Genomic DNA, 21,646 nt, shown 5'->3' with positions numbered 1-21,646 from the left:
CAGGAAGAAGAGGTGATGCGGGGGAGAGCCAGGTGGCTTGGTCGCCTTCCTGTGTTCCCTGCAGTTTTCACTCTGTCCATTTCGGAGAGAGAAGGCTAGAGTGAAGATGAGGCGAGGCTACCGCGAGGGAGCGAAGAGCGGGCTGGCTGTGCCACCTGCTGAGAGCCCCGCAGGCCGAGAGCGCGGCGGGCAGTGCCACCTGCTATAAATAGGCCACCGGGGACAGGGTGTGCGACCGCACATCACCCCGTGAGGGCCTTAATCACGCGCGGGGCCTCGGGGCCCGAGGGGTTCGGCGGGCCAGGACCCTGCGCTGGGGCTGGGTGGGGCGGCGTCCCGGACACCCTCTCCCGGGTCGGGGCTGGAGGCCCAGAGGGGGGCTGAGGATGGACCGCCGGGAAGGGGAGAGGCAGGGAGGGGAGGGAGGCCGCGGCGGACCCGCACTGCAGCAGCTGTTGCCCGCGTGTGACTCGCCTGTCCCAGCCATGCAGCTGGAGCAGAGTCACACGGCGCAGTGGGGAGGGAGGGGGCATCGTGTCCCCTTCTTAAGTCCCTGGGGACCGAGTTGGGAGATCCAGGGTTCTGCCCTCCCCTCACCTCCCCAGCGCTCGCCCTGCCGGGGAGGAGGAAACGCGAGCCGCGCGCAGACACCTCCTCCTCCGCCGCCGCCGCTACCGCCGCCGCCGTCCCCGCGCCCTGGTGCCTGTTGCTGCCGCCGCCGCCGCGGGATCCGCCGTGTCCTCGGCTGGGTGGAGGAGAGGCGGGAGCCCTCTCGGCTCCCCGCGGCGGGAAAAGCGCAGCCGGCCCGGCACGATGCGGGCCCCGCCCGCCCAGGCCTTCCCCGGGCTGCCCCCGAGCACCTGCGCGCCCCGGCCGGGCCCCGCGCTCTGAGCGCGCCGCGGTACAGGTAGGCGCTTTCTGGGGCCTCGCCCACGCCACCCCACCGCCTCCTCCCAGGGCATCCTGGCTGCCCCCCACCCCCAGAAGGCCCTTGCGCTCCCCTGCCCGGGGAGAAGCGGGAATCGGGCGGTCCTGGGGCTTCCCTGCTGTCCTTGACTTGCACGGGGCTCGCGGGGGAGGAAGTTCATTGTCATCTCGTTGTCTCCTACTTGGACGAAAGCGAAACCTTCAAGTTCAGAACGACCCAGGCACTCCGGTGGGCGCCCTCCCTCTGCCCCGCCCTCCACTCCTGCTCGCAGTCCTCGCATCACCCCTCCCCCCCTCCCGCCAAATATCTCTAGGGCTAGTGTGTTTGCAAGGCGACCAGATCAAGTGAGGGCGATCAGAGTGACCCCAAGCCACCCTTTAAAAGTTCAGGGTACTTTGCAGTAGCAATTTTGTCAGCTCCACCAGTGCGCGCAACATTTCTTTCTATGGGCACATCCTGTACCAGTCATTTTGAAACCCTGCTTAATTGTTTCTAGCAGCTTCCTGATCGCTCTGTGATTATGAGACCCCTCAAACTTGGCCGCACATTGTTGTGTGTGCGGATTTTTAAAACAGTTTCATTTTCTTTGAAATCCACATAGAGGCGGCTTTACCTGTTGTGATTTCATTTAAAATAGATTATTCTCTGGGAGTTACTTAAAAAGGAGAAGAAATTGAAAGTGATGATTGTTCCTACCACCGAAGTTTAATTTTCAGAGTGTCCTACATTAATGGGTGGGCATCACTTCATGGATCTCTCCTTCTTCCTTTTAGATGATTGGATGATTTCAGTTATTAATATAATCAGACTTTGAAAGAACATTTTAAAATGACCTGGTTTAAATGGGCCACATCCAAAAAACTCAGCTATCTCTACAAGTCCAAACTTCTAAACTTTTTGCTCTGTACTTGCTTTGAACTGCAGAGGCCTTGATAAAAATGCTTTCTTTGGGAAGGCAGAAATTCATTCTCTTCCCCAGGTTCCAGATAGGATTGGGGGGAGTGGAAGCCTGGCCCCCTCTGTGTTCTGATGTGCGTAGGGCGCCTGCTGGGGGTGGGAGGGGTTGAGAGGAAGAATAAACCCAGAGCTGTTCCAAGAGGCTGAGAATCCGCCCTGCAGAATGGCCCTTGGTGTTTCTAAAGACTTCAGTTCTGTTACCATCTTGGCTTAGGGGACCCTGAAGCAGGTGAGTTCTGCACCTTTTGCTAGAGTTGAGATGGCTTCACTTGCTTGGGGAGGAGGCTTGCCTCATTATGAGCTCCTTCCTAGGAACCTTGAAGACTGTCTAAAGGAATAAGGACATTGCATGAAAAAATTTGTGTAAAATAGGATTGACTGCTTTTGTAAACAAATGTTTTTCCAACTGTTTGAAATCGAAAGCTATTGCAGTCTTGAATCTGCCTGTTTCTTTTTCTTCCTACCAAGTTACAGGGAAATAAGACCTTAAAAAGTGCTTGCTCTCCAGACTTCTCTGTTAAGTACTCATTGACAAAGCATGAACAACAGGGTAGTGAGCAGAGCTGTGGATTAAAGGGCGCCGTGTGAAATGTTTAGGGGCCAATTTCTGCAGTGAACACAGGGGAGCATCCTGAGACTATCAATTGAGTGCAAGGAGATGGAAAAGGGACTAAGTGTGGCTCAAAGCAGTAAATGAAATCATCAAGTGACAATTAAAATAAATGCCTTCATGTGGATATGTCCAGCCACTTGCAAACCAGTAAAACGGGGAAATTCACTGTAGTTGTAATTGTTAACATCAAAGTAAGGTTTTGCAAATGAAAGTCTCTTCTTAGACTACCATTATCTTTGGAGATTTCCCCTTTCACTGATGGTATGTCAGCGTTGACCTTTTACCCATACGACCTGGTTTGTCATAGTACCAGATGGTTTGAGGAAGCAAGGGCGATTCTGAAGAAATAATTCAGTTTGCCCCTCCTCCCTTATTATTCAGCTGTTGGCAATACCTGTGTCCCACTTCTCTAGGAGGCGACCTTCACCAGAAAGGCTGCAGTAGCAATTAGATGTACCCCGTGCATAGCCACGTGTGGGTAGGCCACTCCTTTCAGACCCAGATCTTCTAGGAACTTCTAGGAAGTACTACGGGTTGCACTAAGCAGCATGGCGCTTACCTGTCCCCCAGCATCTCTAATCACAGCACCCAGAGTAAGGATGCCTGCCTGTGGATTCTGTCTTTGTGCTTTTAATTTTATCTCACAAAATGTCAGCTCCCTCAGGCCCCTTTAACTCTTTTCACAGCATTTGCCTGAGGGTCCCAGGTCTTCCCTCTTCAGATTCCCCAGAGGATCTAGCCTGTATGTCAGTCCATTTGAGGACTTAAGTATGTATGCTTATGTGTGGGTGCCTTGGCATAGTTTGCTTTGCCCTTTTTCCTGTCCACTGTGCTGCCTTTCTCAGATTTAATAGCCACATTCATCCCCATACTTGACGCGTATCCTTTTCTTTCCCTGGTCATTAAAACTTGGGGAAGCAGAATCCATTCATTAAACACAGAAGCCAAGGTGTGTTGGGTCTGTAGCCCTCTGGTGATGGCACAGGATTTAGGTTTGCGGTGCAAATTATAAATGCCTTTGCCGACTTTTATCTTCACGTCTTCCCTTCCAACCCCACATTCCAATAAAAACATTTTGAAACCAGCTTCCTCACAAAAGACATGAAGTTTTCCATCTTCAAGGGTTTTTTTTTTTTTTTTTGACATTTTCAAGACAAGATTTCCATTTGGTGGGTTCTTAGATTTAAGGGCAATGTGTCCCTTTTCAGGTTTCAGATGTTTGGAGAAAGATTTGTCACATTTGGGGCATATGAAATATTCTTAACACTTTGGTTTCAGTGAAGCTGTGCAGAATACAGGAAATATGTTTTAACACCAACAAAGATGTTCTTAATTTTAAATGTACCTATTTCCTGTGAGACAAGCAGCAGCTATTTTTTTCTCTTAAAAAAAAAGAATGTACCCATTTAACAACACATTATATGTGATCAGTGAATCTAAACTTACAAAGAGGGTAAGCACTTATGGGATTGTTGTCAAACTTAATTAATTTATACCTGTAAAGTGCTTAGAACAGTGCTTGGCACATAGTGAGCACTCAAGATATATTACTTATTACTGTTATTATATTTATTTGTTCTACACTGTTACCGTAAAACTTTGACACTAGATTTAGATTACTGACACAAAATCTAGGTTGAAAAACAACCCAGCTAATCCACTAGAAAGATATTTTAGAGTTACTCCCATCTAGAGAGATTGTTATATTGCAAAGAAGAGAAATTTGGGCACAAGGCAGGTCTGGATTCAGATCCTGCCTTCACCATTTACTGGCAAGAGGACCTTCTGTAAAATGGGGATGATTTAAAAACTCTTGTCAGAGTTGTAAGATCACAGAAGATCATATGTGTAATGTCCAAGAAGAGGTAGCTGGTCAATAGGTATTCCTCTGGCAGAGTGGCTAAGAGCAGACACGAACAATGGAGTGGAAGGACCTGGGCTCAAATCCCGGTTCTGCCACTCTGCTATATGACCTTGGGCAAATGACCTCCCTTCTCTGTGCCAGCAACCTCCTTCTCATCTCTCATCTTTAAATTGGAGCTGATAAGGATAATTACAGTCCATAATAGTCCTTATTCAGGTATGGTAATACATAGTCCCTGGAGGACCTCCCGCCCCCACCCCTTTTATCCCATGCAGTGCAGTAGAAGAGAGTACACGAAGTGATGGTGGCATTGTAGAGGACTAGGCTTGAATGAGCTCTGATTTATAAAGGAAGGAAATCATTCAAAACATCATTACTTTATGTGCCAAATTAGAGAGGCACACCCTGGTACTGGAACATCCTTGATGATGAAAAGGCCAGGACCACTGGCTCCAGGAGCTCCATGTGATGGTGAAACAGCCAACTGCTCTAAAGATCTTTGGGACCTGTGGGTGATTCCTGGGTGAGCAGCACCTTGCTCTGATGGGGTGGGACTCTCCATGCAGGAAGTGGACAAATATTTGAGCCCAGCCAATGAGCTCATTGCACGAGATCAGAGTATTCTGGTGGCCGAATAATCCTGTTCAGCTGCATGCCTATTCTATCTGGGGTAAAGAACAGGAAAATTAAGCCATTGATTCTCAAGAGGAAGTAAGTGGCCACCCAGGGATTCCCTGCCCATTCTGCAGGTACCTGACAGCTAATCAGTATTGACTGGTTCCCAACCTGGCCTGGAGCCAGAAGCTTCCAACAGCCCTGCCTTCATCCTTCTCTCTCTCCCTTCTCCCCTCCCAGAAGCTTTCTGAGGAGTGAGGGCTGAATCTGCTGGGGCTGCAGTGTTGTTAGCTACTGGAAAGTCCCCATCCTCCTGCCTGTGGTTTGCTGGGAGGGAGTGGAGGGGGGCTGGGAAGAGAGAAGTTTCCAGGGGCGGCCAACTAACTCCCACCATCACCTCTCTTGCTTCCTGATTGATAAATCCCATCCTTTCTTCATGTACGTCTCCCACGTTTATGTTCTTGAAGGGAAGGCAAGAGCAGCTTTCTATCCCCACACAATGTCAGGGACATTTGGTGTTATACATTATGAAAATGAGATTCTCCAGATTTTAGAGACAGACGAAAGCTTGGGGATGATCTTGTTCCATTCTCTTATAAGAATAAACTTGAGATTTGGAGAAGTAACTTGGTTTCTCAACTTCGCAGTCGAAAGTGTTTTCATAAGAAGACTGAAATTCTTTGCAGCACTTGGATGGGAGTCAGGGGCTTTGACTGTCCTAATTCTGTCACCAAACTTGGACAAGCCATTTAATTTCTCCACTTTCCTCATTTCATGTATGAGGGAAATTTCTGAGTGGCTAGAAAGGACCTTTCTAGCTTTAAAATTTTGTGATTGTAGGTGCATGCTTCAAGAGTTATAGAGCATAGCAGGTCTCACTGACAAGATTATTGGAACTGTTCTAGAAAAAAAAAAAAAGGTACCTTTGTGTTTTGGGCCCTACCATGTTTGTGGGCTGTGGTAGGTAGGAGCTGTGTAGAATACAGACAGTCTCTGTAAGGGGTAGGACTTGGGCACAAATGAGTCTGCTGTTGAGAACACGACCAGAAGCCCAGTGGAATAACAGATCATAGTATTTCATACTGAGGTATGAGGTAGGTAGTTCTACCTGGGGCTTAAAGATGGTCACAGGTTTTGTGCAAATGATGTGGATCGAGATGGCTTAAGAAATAACCTGATGGTTTGTTAGTATTGTGTGAATAGTTCTTCTGTTTCATGGAAATCTTTATTGAACAGTAATGTGAACAGTTACTCACCTAGTCTAAGTTACCATGAATCTTACATCAGCAGAATCTGAATTGCTTATAAATAATGATGGCTATGTCTGAAGTAGAACTTATTATTTGATACCTTGTTAACAGTGTTAAAGTCCAATCTACTTTTTACAGAGAAACTAAGATGTACCCCAGCTGGTTGAAAAGTGAAAACTTGAGACATTCAGTTAGTTTTGTCAGTGAAATGGCAAAACTAATTTGATCACTGATTATTTACCAAATGATCGAAATGACAAAGTTGTTTAATTTTTTTTTTTGCTTCATGCATCTTATGTTTTATTGTTGCTAAATTGTGTAATTTTTTTGCACTATGTATATATTCCCTTACAAGAAAACTGAAAGTAATTCTGCTACACTTGTTGCCACCAAATTAATAACTGCTTTCAGCTACACTAATTGATAGATCTTGGGTCTTCCTTTGTAATAATTCTAGTGCTTCTTTAAACATGTCTTGGGATTAGCAGCTGTCATCGGTTAGAACTTGAAAGAGATTCAGTTACAGGAGTGGAAGTTGAGCTAGACATAATGCCGCTTTCACCTGTAGGTGAGAGAGAGAAAAAAGGAGCGAGAGAGCCCATCATTTATGGGGTTATATGAACTTCAAGTCTGTTTTCATCATCAAGAGAAGCTACACTTTAAAGGAAAAGAGACAGGAATACACTTTCATGAAATACATTAGTGCTCTAAATACAGTATGGGCTTATTTCTGAACTTCTGAACGTTTAAAATAAAAAATTAGGTCTTAACTACATTCAAATTACATTATAAAAATTTACTCAGCACATATGCATGTATAACATCTAGAAAAATACAGAGTAAATAGACTTCAGTTCTAGTTCAAAAGAGGTTTAGAATTTGAATACTGTTTTTAGAAACCCTAAACTTTTTGAGTTTACGAAGCTTACAGACTTGTTGAGGGACACCTATTCAAACTTTCTTAAAATAAATATGATGATTAGGTGCAAAGTGAAGGAGGACGTGGTGATGGATGCCCTACATCACCTTGGAAGAAAGAGGCGATAGTTGCTTGAACTAGGACTTGTGCATGAGTTGGGATTAGGTTAGAGGGCGAAAGTGAGGGTCATGGGGAGAGTCTCCTTGGGTTCTTCATGTTTCTACACGTTTTCTGAGCAGAGGCACTGACTCCTTTGCTCTGGACTACCTTTTCAATTTCTTTTTTTTTCTGATAGCAAACAGCCATGGAGGATAGAAAGTATCTCTCTCTGGAGTGAAGGATGGACATGCTTACTCCCCAGTATGAAATATTCAGGCTTCTAAAACTCAGGTGCCTCTCCTGTAACCCACTGTGGATACAGGTGTCATCTGGCCCGTGGGAACGGAGGGTCAGGGAACCAGCAAAAATTGCTATTGCTCTGAGTAATAAATTGTCCTTTGTCTCTGACCCCCAGGCTTACTTGTGGCTGACTAACTAGTTAGCTTGCAAGTAGGATATAGTTGCAGGCCCTTTACAGTTTGTGACAGGCACTGTGTTCCTAGCAGAGAGGAACAGAATGCACTGTGGCACAGAGGCATGAGAAATCACATCTCACATGGGGAACAATACCTAGTTACTTATCATCTCCAGAACCGAAAGGTGCATGAAAGATATGAAGTTGGTGAGAGAGACAGGACCAGATTCGGAAGAGATCACATATGCTGTGTAGAAGATTTTAGGTGTTTTTTTTTTTTTAATGGAGGTACTGGGGATTGAACCCAGGGCCTCATGCATGCTAAGCATGCACTCTACCTTTGAGCTCTATGACCCCTACTCTCTGCCAAGAGTTTAGATTTTATAGGGGCTGTTACTAAGGAATTTTAGCAGAGGAGTGACATGATCAATTTTGTGTGTGGGTTGAATTACTCTAGCAAATATGTGAAGGCTGGATTGAAGGTTGGCCACTTTTTCAACAGCTGAGGAAAGATAAGCTCTATTTAGATGTAAAGCAGTTTAGAAGTAGTGATAGGATGAGGAAGGCATCAGAGTGACTATCTTAGTCCATTCGGGCTGCTGAATATCACAGAATAGACTGGGTAGTTTATGAACAACGGAACTTATTTCTTACAGTTCTGGAGGGTGGGAAGCCCAGGACCCAGATGCTGGCGGAGGCAGCATCTGTGATGTTCATAGACCGCCACCTTTTCCCTGTGTGCTCTTGTGGTAGAGGGTAGGTGGGCTCTCTGGGTCTCTCTGACGAAAGCATTAATCCTGTGTGTGTGAGTTCCACCCTCATTACCTAACCACCTCCAAGAGGCTCCACCTCCAAATACCATCACACTGGGGATTAGGATACCAGCATATGAATGAAGGGAGATCAGACCAAACATTCAGTTACAGCAAGGACTCCTTGGCTTTTGACTTGGCCAATAAAATAAATGGTGATACTGTTCACGGAGATGTAGCTCATAGGAAGGCAGAGAACCTCTGGAAAGGAGGGAGGTGAGACTGAGTGAGTTTTAAAATGACTAAATTGAGGCCGAGGTGCTATCTGGATAGGTGATCCAGATAGAAATATTTAATGGTCTCTGCCGACCTGGAGCTCAGGAAGGAGACAGACATGTGGGAATCATCAGGGCGTTTGTGGTAGATGCATTCTTGTGCAGCATTCAAGAGAGCAGTTTGAGAATCAGGTGAAAACTCAAATCACTTGTGACAAGCAACTCCCACTCTCAAGGCCTCAGTTTCCTAGGTCATAAAAATGGCAATAATAATAATAGTCTCTAACTGGCACTGAGGTTAGAGATGAAGGTTGTTATGAAGATGAAATGAGATAACAGGTGCAAAGTGCCTGGCACTCAGTGAAATGGAAGCTGTCCTCAGTGGCAGCAGGAGTATCAGAGGTGGTTGCTGACACCATGAGACTGGGTGAAATTGTCCGAAGGGAGCAGGTGGGATGAGGGGAGAGGACAGAGTCAAGCAGGGGTAGAAGGAACTGAAAAGAAGCAACCAGAGCGGTAAGAAGAGAACCAGGAGAGTCTCAAGCAGGACGGTGTGGTCCATGGTGAGAAGCTGATCAGAAGGGACAAGACAGCTAAGGACTAAAAAGCGCCGTTTGGATTTCACAACCAGAGGATGTGGGCGACCTTTGAACGGGAGCAACTGCTTCTAGTCACAATCCAGATTGTGGAGGGGCAGGAGGAAGTGGAGACGGCAAGTGTAGACTTTACCTGGAAGGCAGTTGTGCAGGGAAGGAAGAGTTGGGGCCGGGGGAGGTTTGAGGTCAAGGGAAGATATCTGTTTTTTTTTTGCAGGGGTGGGAGAGACTTCATTCACTCTTTATCATATTTATGGGGCCTGTTGGGGATTGGGGATACACTGACAAAGAAGATGCAGGCCCTGTCTTCACAGAACTTCTTGAAGCATGTGTATATATACGCTCAGGGAACACACAAGAGAATGAAGGTCCAGGGAACAGGTGAGTACAGGTTAGGGCCTGAGATCCTGTAGCCAACTCAGCTCTGGGCAGAAAGGTTTTGCCATTGATGGAACAGGAGGGCGATGGGAAACATCAAACGTGGTTGTCGAAAGTCACGCAGAGAGAAGGGAGGATTACCCACTGGGTGAGTGTGAGTCTAGTACTGGCAACGCCCTCTGTCGATGAGGAGAGGCAAGGTGTTGAGATGATGATTCATATACATGAGTGAAACAAAGCAGTATTTATGATGGTGTTTGGAACATAACAGTCGCCAAGAACACATTAATGGAATTTGAATTCGTGATTCAGAACCTCTGGCTACGTCACGGGGAAAGCCTTTTACGTCTAAAGTGGTATCAGGAGTGATAAGGTCCGTTGTTGAAAACTGCTCTGGTTCAGTAGACTATGATGACAGACAGCTGATACTTTTTCTCACAAGATTACTTTTGGCGGGGGTGGGGGGAGCCACCAGTACTTAATTTGATCATCTTAAAAAAAATTCCTCGAAATACATGTAAAATAACACAGCAGGGGGGATAAAGCTGTCCAAGCAGCAGCCTGTTGTTTCTGTGGGGCTTGCCCTTGTTGACTCTAAGAGACTTAACGTTCACCAGGAGCCACCCGGTGGGACCTTTGTAACCCATAGTGAGTGTGACGCTTACGGCGTTTTCAGGCTTTATATGTAGTACAATTTCAAGGAAGCTCTCGGCCGAGCAGCTTATTTGAACTAATATCCATTTCTTCCTCTATTTGGGTTTCAGACTCTTAAGCTCTTCTGAAATAGTAACTCTTCGAAAGTAGCTATTGCGGTGACTTCATTAAATTCTAATGCCTCTGTTTTTCCCCTGCAGGATTCTGCATCAGAAGCATGTAAAATAGATAGCTTGGTCTAGAATAGAAAACAGTGGCAGCGTTTGGCCGAGTTTCCCAACATGGAACCGATAACGTTCACAGCGAGGAAACATCTGTTTCCTACTGATGCCTCGGTGGACTTCGGCCTCCAGCTGGTGGGCTCCCTGGCGGTGCACTCTCTGACCACCATGCCCATGCTGCCTTGGGTCGTGGCGGAGGTGCGGAGGCTCAGCGGGCAGTCCTCCAGAAAGGAGCCTGGTACCAAGCAAGTCCGCCTTGCTGTTTCGCCCTCTGGACTGAGATGTGAGCCTGAGCCGGGGAAGAGTCAACAGTGGGACCCGCTGATCTGCTCCAGCATCTTCGAGTGTAAGCCTCAGCACGTTCACAAACTGATCCATAACAGTCACGACCCAAGTTATTTTGCTTGTCTGATTAAAGACAAGGCAGCCCATCAGCAGAGTATCTGCTACGTGTTCAAAGCCGACGATCAAACAAAAGTAAGTGGAGGTGGGGATCCAAAGGGTGAAGGTGTGGCTGGATGGCTTTTGTTGCACAGGGTCCGAACGTTTAAGTATCTTGGAATTAAGAGAAAGCTAAGGCTGCAGCTAAACATAGATTATGTCACTGGAGTTTTGGTTTATGGGGAGGGTTGCTCTATAGTCTTGAAGAACATTTGATAACAGATATTAAAATGAAAAATGTAGGAGGCCCAAAATTCAACAGAGAAATCTTTCTAAACTTATACCGAAGAGCTGAACTAGTAGGATTCAGCTCATTTAAGGTGTGTGTTCTAAAAGAGTGCTTCTCAAACAGAATTGTGCCCAGGACTCCCCTGGGGGTCTTGTTAAAATGCAAATTCTGATCCAGTAGGTCTGGGATGAACCCTGAGACTGCATTTCTAACAAGCTGCCAGGAGATACTGGTACTGCTTCTGTGCAGATGGCACTCTGAGTAGAAAACTCCTATATCAGCGAGCTCTACGTTTTTAATTTTGTTAACAAAAATACATTTATGATAAGAATATTATTAGCCAGTTTCCCAAGGTGTAATGTTCACTTAGGCAGAGACCATTGGTAAAAATAGTGGATATGAATCTAAGCTTTGAAACTTTCAGGTTTTGGGGGGGGGTTTTTGGTCAACTTCATGTCTGATGTGATTAGCTTATTATTGTTATATCTAATGACATGGCTGAGAAAAATGTTATACGAGAAACGGTAGAAATATTGTCAGCTCTATGTTTATTTGTGCTTGTACTGTTGTTAGCATGTGTTTTTGCAGTTCTGTGCAGAACTCATTCAAGCCACTTGGCTGTTTTGTGAGGGAGGGTTAGTTTAGATACAATTGAAAATGTAATCTCGACAGCCCCTTTCTGCATTGGGCCCATGTTGACCGCGATCGGGTACAGACTACAGAAAGCGAGCAAGCAGGTGGGGGCCTCACTGCTAACCCCGGGGCCTGAGGAAGCCAGCGCTAGGCCTGAGTGTCTGGTGTGCCTGTGTGGCTATCTGCCACACTCAGGACACGCAGGACTCTGAGGCTGCCAATGCTGATTCTGGTGGTAGGTGCCAGTAAGTAGACAAGTGCTAATGTTTTCCCCCTCATCCCGCTGGGGCTTTTTTTGCACACCGTCCAGGGTGCATGAACCTCATTTGGAAATGAAAGTTCTCGGTGACTAAATAGATTTGTGGAGATTCACTTTTGTTTGTTCATTCCTTGGTTCTTTCACTCATTCCTTCAGTGGTTGCTGCTCCAGGTCCTGGGTGGGAGGATGTAGTACAGGCCAGAATGAAGGCAGCAGTGTCAGCAGGTAAATACCACATGGTCTGTGGACCGGGCGGCGTGACGGGAGGGCAGAGTATGGAGTCTAACACGCTGGACTGTAAGGAAGGCTTTTTGAAATAATGGCTCATCTGGAGATTAAAACCACTATTGTACACACAGAATTGGGTATCTTCTTATTGGAAGTCGTTTGATGTTATTGTTCCTGCATCTCAGGCGGGATAGCATTCCAGTTTGGAGCTTCAGAGGGACTCACTCCAGGATTCCAGTCCTGTCTGCCACCTGTAAACTGGGTGGCCTCAGGCAACACTGAGCTTGTTTCCTCATCTGTAAAATGGGGCTAATTATAGTCTCTATCTCGTAGAGTTGTTGGGAGGGCTAAATAAACTAGAATGGCACCTGAAACCAGTAAGCATTTCTGGCTGTAAAAACTTTTCATTAAAGAAAGTTTTACTGGAAGCAAATTATATGCTAATTAACCTTCAAATCTTAGAAGAAAAAGAGACCAAGAAGCATGTCTTCAGCTCTCAGGATGAGATCCGGGTCATCTCTGAGCAATGTTTTTATAAACTAGACACTTAAAAAACTGCGTAAGTAAACTTAACGGTTGTTGCTCTTATTTGGGCAAATTCCAGGATGAAAATTAGAGGACTGAACAGACTGTACTCCACGCCAGCTCTATGTAAGGACTGAGTTTCCTTGGGGAGAGTTCTGCATGGAATAGTCGTTCAGCACTTTACGCTTTCGACTCTCTCCCAAATCTTTTACAGCCATCCGAGATCAGGCTTCTGGCCAGTCACTGAGCTACCTGACAGGAAGGAGAGATTTATAACCAAATTCTGGAACTGGGGCTTCCAGTCATGCTGAAAATAGAGATTTGGCCTCATTCTGTATTCTAAAAAGCCACGGTAGAAAGATGAATCAGTTCTTAGGTTATTTCTGGCTTGCATACAGTTTTTATAAACACAAATTGCCAGTACTTAGAGTAATCAGTTGCTGTCATCCTGTCCGTTTTATAAGAGTAATTTGTAACACAAGCACCTCAATCAGCGATTCTCTTGTTGTTGGAAACTGAATGGTAAACCAGATTGGCTCTGATTCTAGCTGGCATGATATCTTTTATGTTCTTGGGACACCCTAACCTGTGTCGTCGTTTCTCATGACTGTAGCATTTGCTCAGTGAAATAATTCTGCAGGTTAAGGCTTGTTTTAACGAGATGAGCTCGGTATCCAACCACGTTTGCCAGAGGAGATATATGCATTTACTGCCAGGGTCACAAGCTCAAAACTACTGTGTGAGATGAAACCCTTTGAACAGCATGTGAATTAACTTATTGAAGAAGGTCTGGGAAGAAGAGGCACAGAGAGGTGTTTTATAAGCACAACATGAGATTGTGTTTCCCATTATATGTTCTATGGATACACTCAAGGTGTTCCGCAGAGAACGGCTTCCATGATCAAAATACATTAGGGCAGCATCTCAAACTTCTGATCTGAAGACCCCTTTTCTCTCTTAAAAATTATTGAGGATCCCCAAAAGTGTTAATGTAGGTTATCTATTCAGTAAGTATCTAGTCATACTTACTGTGTTAGAAATTTCTAATTCTATTGTATTAGAAATTCAAACTGGGACATTTAAAGGTATTAAATTTAAAGACATTTAAATTTATTAAAAACAAAAATAATAGGGGGTGGGGGATAGCTCAAGTGGTAGAGCACATGCTTAGCATGCATGAGGTCCTGGGTTCAATCCCCAGTACCTCCTCTAAAAATAAAGAAAGAAATAAACCTAATTACTTCCCCCCCAAAACAAAACAAAAAACAAAAACAATAAACCCTGACGGGTCAGCATAAATTTTTTTGTGTGTGAAAAATAACTGTATTTTCTCCCTGAATTAAGTGACAAGAGTGGCATCATTTGACTTTTTGTTTGCTTGGTTTTTCTTTTTCCAAATCTCTTTCACGTCTAGACAACTATTAGTTCACGGCTGCTTCTCTACTCATTCTGTTTGTGATATGTTGTTTGGTTGAGGATATGAAGAAAATTTGGCCTCACACAGATAAGTAGTAGGAAAATGGAGAAATATTTTATAGCCTTTTTAGAAAATTTGGAATATTTTTCTTTAATGTTATCCCCAAACTCAACAAATGGTAGTATTCTGTTGCAATATAAAATCTGAAACCATATCAAGGCACTTTTTGCACTTTGTTGTATTAAAATCCATTAGTCTGTCTTGTGCCTTAATGAGTCTTCTAAGCAAGCATGATTCTGTAACATTGTGCCTAGATTATTTGGGAAATATTGGTTCACTGAGTTATACAGACCACACCCTGAGAACTGCTGTCTTAGAGAAACACTGTATTTTCTATTCCACTCTTGAATTATGTATTAGTCCATTAAATCCCCAAATTTATTTGACCATAGGTTACATTTTCTCATAACATCCAAGAGCATCCCTCAGAACACGTGTGAACACAGTGGCATAAGGTTCTGGGTTGAAGTTTAGTTTTGAGTTGGGATCCATGGCAGGAAATGAAAACATTCACTCCAGAAAACAGGTGGCTGCTTGGGTGACCCTGACCAGATCTTCACCTCATCACATCACAGAGAAGTCGGGAGTTCCTCCTAGACTCAGCCCTAGAAAAAGCATCAAGTCTAAGAAAATTGCCTCAAGATTCTTTCCTTCCCCAGTTCTTCAGCTTTGTTTCTGCTAAGAAAATTCATACTCAGAAGACCATCAGATCTGCCACTCACTTGAGTTTACTTTAGATCACTCAGAAGAGTATTTACATTTTAATTCTTTTTTAAATCTATGAAGTACAAAGCTCTGCTTCCTTTAAGAGACTGTCCAGCACTGAGTTGCAGGTAGCCGAAGGGTTATGTGCTGACATTTTATGTTGTTGTTTTATGTCAATAAAAGGAAAGGATGAAATTTGAATGGGAAATGGCAGGGATTACTGAGCTGGTAACAAATGGAGGAGAAGTGTAGGCTGGTGTTCAGGGGAGAGAGTGAACCGTACGTGGGACCCTGGGTAAGTCAGAAATCTGGTAATAACGTGAGAGTAGTTTTGCTGTAAGTGCCCGCAGTTCTTCAGCTGACTTACCATCCCTGAAACCCATCCTGACTTTTCAAACACTGTTCCCGACCTTAGTCAGATCTGATCTTCTGGCTCTGACATGTAGTCTGGGCAGAGTGGGGAGTTTCAGGACTGAGACGGGCCGGGTACTCCCGGATTCCCTTTCTGCAGCCTCCCTAAGAGCATCTTGGGTTTGCTAGAATCTCGCTGGCCTCATTCCTCCCTCTCCCAAGGAGGACATCCCATCTCTTACTGGGACATGATAAAGTACTAAAACCTTAGGGATGAGGAGGAGGGGGAAAGTGTGGAGAAGGAACTTGAGATGGGGAGTAGAGATGCTGAAGTGACTGCATGGGAGGCAGAAGTGTAGTCTAGAAGAGGACTTTGTTAAAGGTTGCCGAGGAAGATGTGTTTAAGAGAATGTCAGTGTCCCTTGAAAGAATGGGTTTCCTTTTCTATGAAATTTGGCAATGAAACTGCATTTCTTGAAAGTGATATATATCTAAGACTGAACCCTGTGGGCTTCCATACCTCTCATTTTAAGAGTGCTTAACTATTTGTGGACTTAAAGAGTAAGAAATGTTTCCTTTTGAAATTTCCAGTAAAGAACCAATGTATTCTCGCATGAGGCCCTGTAGGTACCCCGTCTTTCTCAGTAACTGATGGAGAGCTACCTCTCCTGGCCTCTCCGGATCCGTTACATTGCACATCAGCTGAAAAGGTGGTTTAAAGTTGTTTTCCTGTAATTAGCAGGATTAGTACTTCAGTCCCCTGTATTGAACGCCCAAGTTGCTTTGGCTGACTTTTATGATTTAATTAACAATTTAAAAACATTTTATTTTTGATCGTAGCTTTGTTTTGGTTGCATTACTCATTTGTCTTAATAATTCCCCATCTGCTTGGAGTTTTAAGTTAGTGACTTAAAATAAGCACCACTTATTTCGGGATTTTCAATAAAGGCTGTCTTCAGTTGCATCTCTTGCTTGGCTGTTAGATTTGCTGGCTCATTACTTTCTTTCTTTGCTAGAGTGAAGGTCAAAATTACAACTCTGGGCTGGAGCATTTTGTTCCTGAGGGGGATTATTCTGAAGAGCACAGGGTTACTTTGCTACTCTTTTTGTCTTGTGCCCTTTCCCTGGTGAGTCTTCATAATTTCTAAATATCAGACGTTAGTCTGTCTTTGCTACTCAGGGAATAGTTCTGAGAAGGTTTTGTTCTGTATGTTTGGGAAGATTTTTTATCGATGTTAAAATTCCCACTGGGTGTCTTTAATCCCACTCTGGTTTGTTGTGTAAGATTTCACTTGGCCCTCTTGGGGCTGTGACTCAGTGTATGGTTGCACAGACCAGTGTCTCCGTGTCAGCTCAACACTGAACCGTCCGTCATCCTAGACAGAAGTCGGTTGTGGGTGCAAAGATTGGCAGGGATTCTTTTTCATCTATAAAAAGAATGTCCTGGCCAGCATGAACTCCGAAGCATTTGTTGGAAGGTTTGGGTCCATGACACGGGATTGATTACATAGTTCATTTTTGACTTTGAAAAATGAGTCTGAGGGTTTCAGAAGCATCCATCTGGTCATAAGTGCTTAGATAATTTCTTATAAGTCTTTATTTTCAACATGTGTCACTTTATTTTTTTTAATAATTAATGCTTTGTTGTATAAATCAAGACATATCAATGACAAAAAAGTAATAATTTGTGCCTGACATTAGTCTAAGGTTTTTTTTTTCACGTGTGACTTTATATAGCTTTGCATTTTTCACCAAATGCTTTGCCTTTTTAAGCATATTTATAATATAAATCTGTTCCTAAGAATAGACTTTACAACTATCTTGAACCTAAAGTTGACTTGCATCTTAAAAAGATTTATTTATAGCCTAGATCTCCACTGTCAAGTACAATAATCAGTAGTCGTTTGGGGCATTTTCAGTGTAGCTCATCTGAACTGAGATGTGCTGTAAGTGTCAAAACAGTAGATTTCAAGGACTTAGTTTTGAAAAAAGGAATGTAAAATATCTCAATAATGTTCTATATTGGTTACATGTTGAAATGACAATATTTTCTATATATGGGGTTAATTCAAAGATAATACTAAAATTAACTTCACCTTTCATTTTACCTTTTTGGATGTGCCTACAAGAGAATTTAAAATTACATACATAGCTTGCATCCTCTTTCTGCAAATGCTGGATTAGCTACCTAAGAAGTATTTCTGGAAATCATCTGAATATTTATCACAAAGTGACTTCAGGTTTCCCCCTTTTCTTTGCTGCCTTGTCTTCGTTAATGATAGAATTTTGCTTGGGGAGGAGGGTATAACTCAGTGGCAGAGCACATGCTTGGCATGCATGAGGTCCTGGGTTCAATCCCCAGCACCTTTTTTTTTTTTTTTTCATCTTCTTTTTTTTAAAGAATTTTGCTAAAAGTCACTCTAAAAAAAATCACAGTGAAAACTGTGACCTGCTTTTGTTCTTGATGCAGATTGCAGTGGAGAAGAGCTCTGTGGGCCACTGGTTTGGGATATGGTGAAAGAGATAGATCTCTTGTTTCTACTTTTTCTCTTCTTTGAATAAGTTTCCTTCTTCTGGACGCTGAGGTGTCTGTCCCACTAACTGCTGCCTGTGATCCTGAACCCACAATCGGAGCAGGCCAACTGGAGAGCTGGCCTGGCTCTCAGAAGGCCTCAGATGGGGCTGGCTGGGGAGTGGGGCTGGGGGAGGAGCCTGACACAAGACCAACCAGAAAGCTTACATGTGACTTCCGGGCAGCCTGTCTGGCAGGAGCCCTTTTCTGGCTACTTGGATTCCAGCAGTACCTCAGAAGTCATCCTTTCCTGTGGTCAAGTGATGTATTTGAAACGTTGCTGATTTTACATTAATTCTTTCTTTGGAATGTGACCAATGATCCTGCACTTGGCTGGGTGCTAGGGTACAAAGTCAAATAAGCTATGACTGCCCCCTTAAGAAGTAGAATGACATTTTATGTGCCAAAAATAGATTCTGAATGCTGCGCTGCCAGGAATTAGCAAACACCTGTAAGTTATGGAAGAGGACAGCTGAGAGAATGGGAGGAGCCCCAGTATAATAAACGTCAGCAGTTACGTAAAAAGCTGGCGCTGTACAAAAAGAAACAGACGAATGATAAACTGCTCCAGAAGGCAGGATTTTGCAGACAGATTTTGGGCTCCTCCTGACAGTGATAGCCATCTAATAATTAAATGGGTTTTATTGAGCAGTGGACGTGGATGGAGGTTTCACCTGGCAAGTCACCGTCTTCCTGCATCCACACTTCCCACCATGAGGAACGTACTGCTTGACAGTGTCCCCTCTCGTGTCAGATACCTGAGTTGCTCCTAAATCTTTTACATAGAGATGAAGTTGTTTCCTGTGATGTCTGGTTGTTCGTCACGGATCTGTTCTGGAGGGACCTTCCAGAATGTAATGCATTTTCCATAGGAAACTTGAGTGGGTTTTAAAGACCCTTAGGAATTTCTCAGGCTGATGAGTTGGGTGCAGATTGAATGGATATCCTGAGTAGAGGATATAACACGTGCCAAACCAGAATGGAGCAAAGACACGTAGCTGGAGCTGCTGTGATTGATGTTTTGCAGATTGCATGGTCAGAGATGAGACAGGGAAGAAAAGCTGGGGTCAGATTTTACAGGGATTGATATGCCTTGCTAAGGGAGTTGGGTATTCTTCTTAAGAAGGTTGTGCTGTTAAGTGTTAGCCATTAGAGGCATTAATCAGGAAAGTGAAATAATCGGATTTGTTTTTAGATTTTGGAGTGGAGGATGGAGTAGAGGGTTGAGAGACAGAGGAGGGAGACCAGTTGGGAGGCTACTGCAGTCAGTGTGAAAACTCCGTCTGTGTCTTGATCCATAAGTGTAATATGAAGTGGCTTGTTCCTGCTGAACCCGTGTTGATGTCTTCTGATCACTGTCCCTTCTGGTACCCAGAAGGGTTTGAATAGTCTGTTTATTGGTCTCTGACGGAAGAGAAAGTCAATCAGATTCTGATTTCCTGTCCTATTGATGTTGACTTGCTTGGTTCCTAAGGAATGATATGAAGAATAACATGAAAGTAAAATTTCTGATTTGCTTCTGCTTGGTCTTCTAAAATATATATCTTGGTATCGCCCATCTTAAACACAAACCCTCTCCTAACCGCATTTTCCATTCCGGCTTCCTCCAGTGACGGGCCCAGCTTTGTGCTCCATTTTTCGAGACTTGCTGTGGTGGCTGCCTTTGCTTCCACTCACCCACTTTCTCCGGTTTACCAGTTGGGCTTCCATCCTGATCATTTCACTGATGGTTCTTCCCATGTCACCAGCCACCTCCAGCTTGTGAAACCTGGTGATCCCCACTCTGCACTTCATTTATCCCATGTCTCAGTAGCTTTTGGCAGAGATGGCAAGGGAGCATTTCTCCTATCCTGAAACACTCTCTTCTCTTGGCCTTTGGAAAACCACACCCTCCTGTTTTCCCTTTGAATTCAATGGTGGTTTCTACCCAGTCTCCTTTGTTTGTTCTTCCTCTTCTGTTCTGAGTTTTGTCTTCTACATTTCTCTTCTAGACACTCTTTCCAGATGAACTCATCATAACATTAAATACCACCTATTTGCTGGCTGACTCCCAAAGGTAATTTACTGCTTAGACTTACTGATGAGTTCCAGACTCGTCTGTCCCACTCCAAACTTGACTTTTCTACTTAACTGCTAAATAGGCATCTCAAACTCAACATGGTTAAAATAGAACCCTTGAATTTATTCCCCACCAGCCCTGGCTTTCCCAGTCTTCTGCAGCTCCTAAGTGACAATGACAATTGCTATGGCCAAAATCTGGGAGTCATCTTTGATTTCTCTTTTTCTTTCACACTTTCATGCAGATTGTTCAAGACCCATTCTAAATCTGTCACGGCTCCATCTTCCCTCACCTGGAATGCAGCAGTACTTCCTAACTTTTCTTCCTGTTTCCATTCTTGCTTCCTTTTTCCACCAAGCAAGCATCCAGAGCCATCTCTAGAAAACCTGTCCATTCATGCCACTCCCCTGCTCAAAACCTCTCTAGCGACTTCCCCCTGTACTTAGACTAAAATCCTGAATTTTGCTGGAGTTTCCACACGGACCTCATTTCCCACACTCTTTCTGGTGCTCTCTGGACCCCAGCCACCCTGGTGTTCATGTTACTAAATTATGACAACCTCATTCTTCACACTGAGCCTTTGTATTTGTTGTTGCCTCTGCCTGGAAGGCTCTGCTCCCAGCTCTTCCTGTGGTTGGTTCCTTAGATCCTTATGAACTCAGTTCAAACTTTATCCTCTGGCCTCCCAGTCAAAAGTGTCCCCACACCAGTCTAAAAACATACAACAAACTAATGAATAAAACAAAAAAGAAGGAGATTCAGATATGGAGAGTAAGCTAGTGGTTACCAGGCTGAGAGAGAAGGACAGAGGGAGAATATATGGGGTAGGGGAAAAGGGGGGTTATTGTGGAATTATATGCAATCATGTGTGTGAAATTTTTGAAAATTGTAAAGCACCATAGAACTTAAAGAATCTTTCATTCAATAAAAATGAATAAATAAAATAAAATCTGATCATGAATTAAACAAACAAAATAAAGGACCCCCACATTGATCGCTGACACTTGATCTGGTTTTAATGTCTTAGAACACTTACCACTGCCTGGAATTATCTTGTTGGTTCCTGTGCTTCCTTGTCTACCATCTCCCCACCTGCCTGAGCAACATAGAGCAGGGCCCTTGCCTGGCTTGCTGCTGGCCAGACCCCGGCACCCAAAACAGTGCCTGCTACAGAGTGGGTGCTTCAGGAATGAGTGAGTGATGCTACATTTTTGTATTCACTCTTGGGGGTGTGCGCCTCCTTTTGTTACTTTTAACTCTTTAATCCAGTTTCGTCTGGAAACCCCCAGTGCAGCCGTAGCACTGCATTTCCTCCTTCTTCCTCTCCGTCCTCATCAGGACAGATTCTCTTGCTCAGTCCATTCCTAGATCCCACCCTCTCTCCCCGCCCCTCCCGAGCTTCTTTCCCCTCAGGGTCTTTGCTGATAAGATAGCATTCACTGGCTCTCCGCTCTTTGAAATCTGCCCACTGCTCATCTTTGGTTTTTATAAGCACAGATTTGGGGGGCATCTACTGATGATAGTTGTGGGGAAGAGTTCATGAATGTTGAGTAGTCTTTACTGCTGAGGAGCTTTGTGGTGTGTAAGTTAAATCCTTTCAGCTGTGATTTGAGCCCCCCTTTTTTTTTTTT

The 21,646-nt window shown here is 44.3% G+C and overlaps 1 protein-coding gene across 6 annotated transcripts in view; it reads left to right on the top strand.

Moving 5' to 3' along the window:
* Positions 1–280: 280 nt before the first annotated feature.
* Positions 281–21,646, top strand: part of TBC1D1 (TBC1 domain family member 1) — a 192,850-nt gene continuing 171,484 nt past the window's right edge. For 2 of the 6 annotated variants that reach the window (XM_074349338.1, XM_074349334.1), the window contains exons 1-2: positions 356–907; positions 10,516–11,013. In XM_074349338.1, coding sequence (XP_074205439.1) covers positions 10,597–11,013 — 417 coding nt within the window. In that variant the 5' untranslated portion in view covers positions 356–907; positions 10,516–10,596. Of the gene's footprint in view, positions 908–10,515; positions 11,014–21,646 lie in introns of all 6 variants that reach the window. The other 4 variants (XM_074349359.1, XM_074349337.1, XM_074349351.1 and 1 more) reach the window with 4 other exon arrangements.

This window comes from Camelus bactrianus, chromosome 2, assembly GCF_048773025.1.
Source record: "Camelus bactrianus isolate YW-2024 breed Bactrian camel chromosome 2, ASM4877302v1, whole genome shotgun sequence".
Classification (NCBI taxonomy): domain Eukaryota; kingdom Metazoa; phylum Chordata; class Mammalia; order Artiodactyla; family Camelidae; genus Camelus; species Camelus bactrianus.
This window is presented reverse-complemented; position numbering and strand designations above follow the sequence as displayed.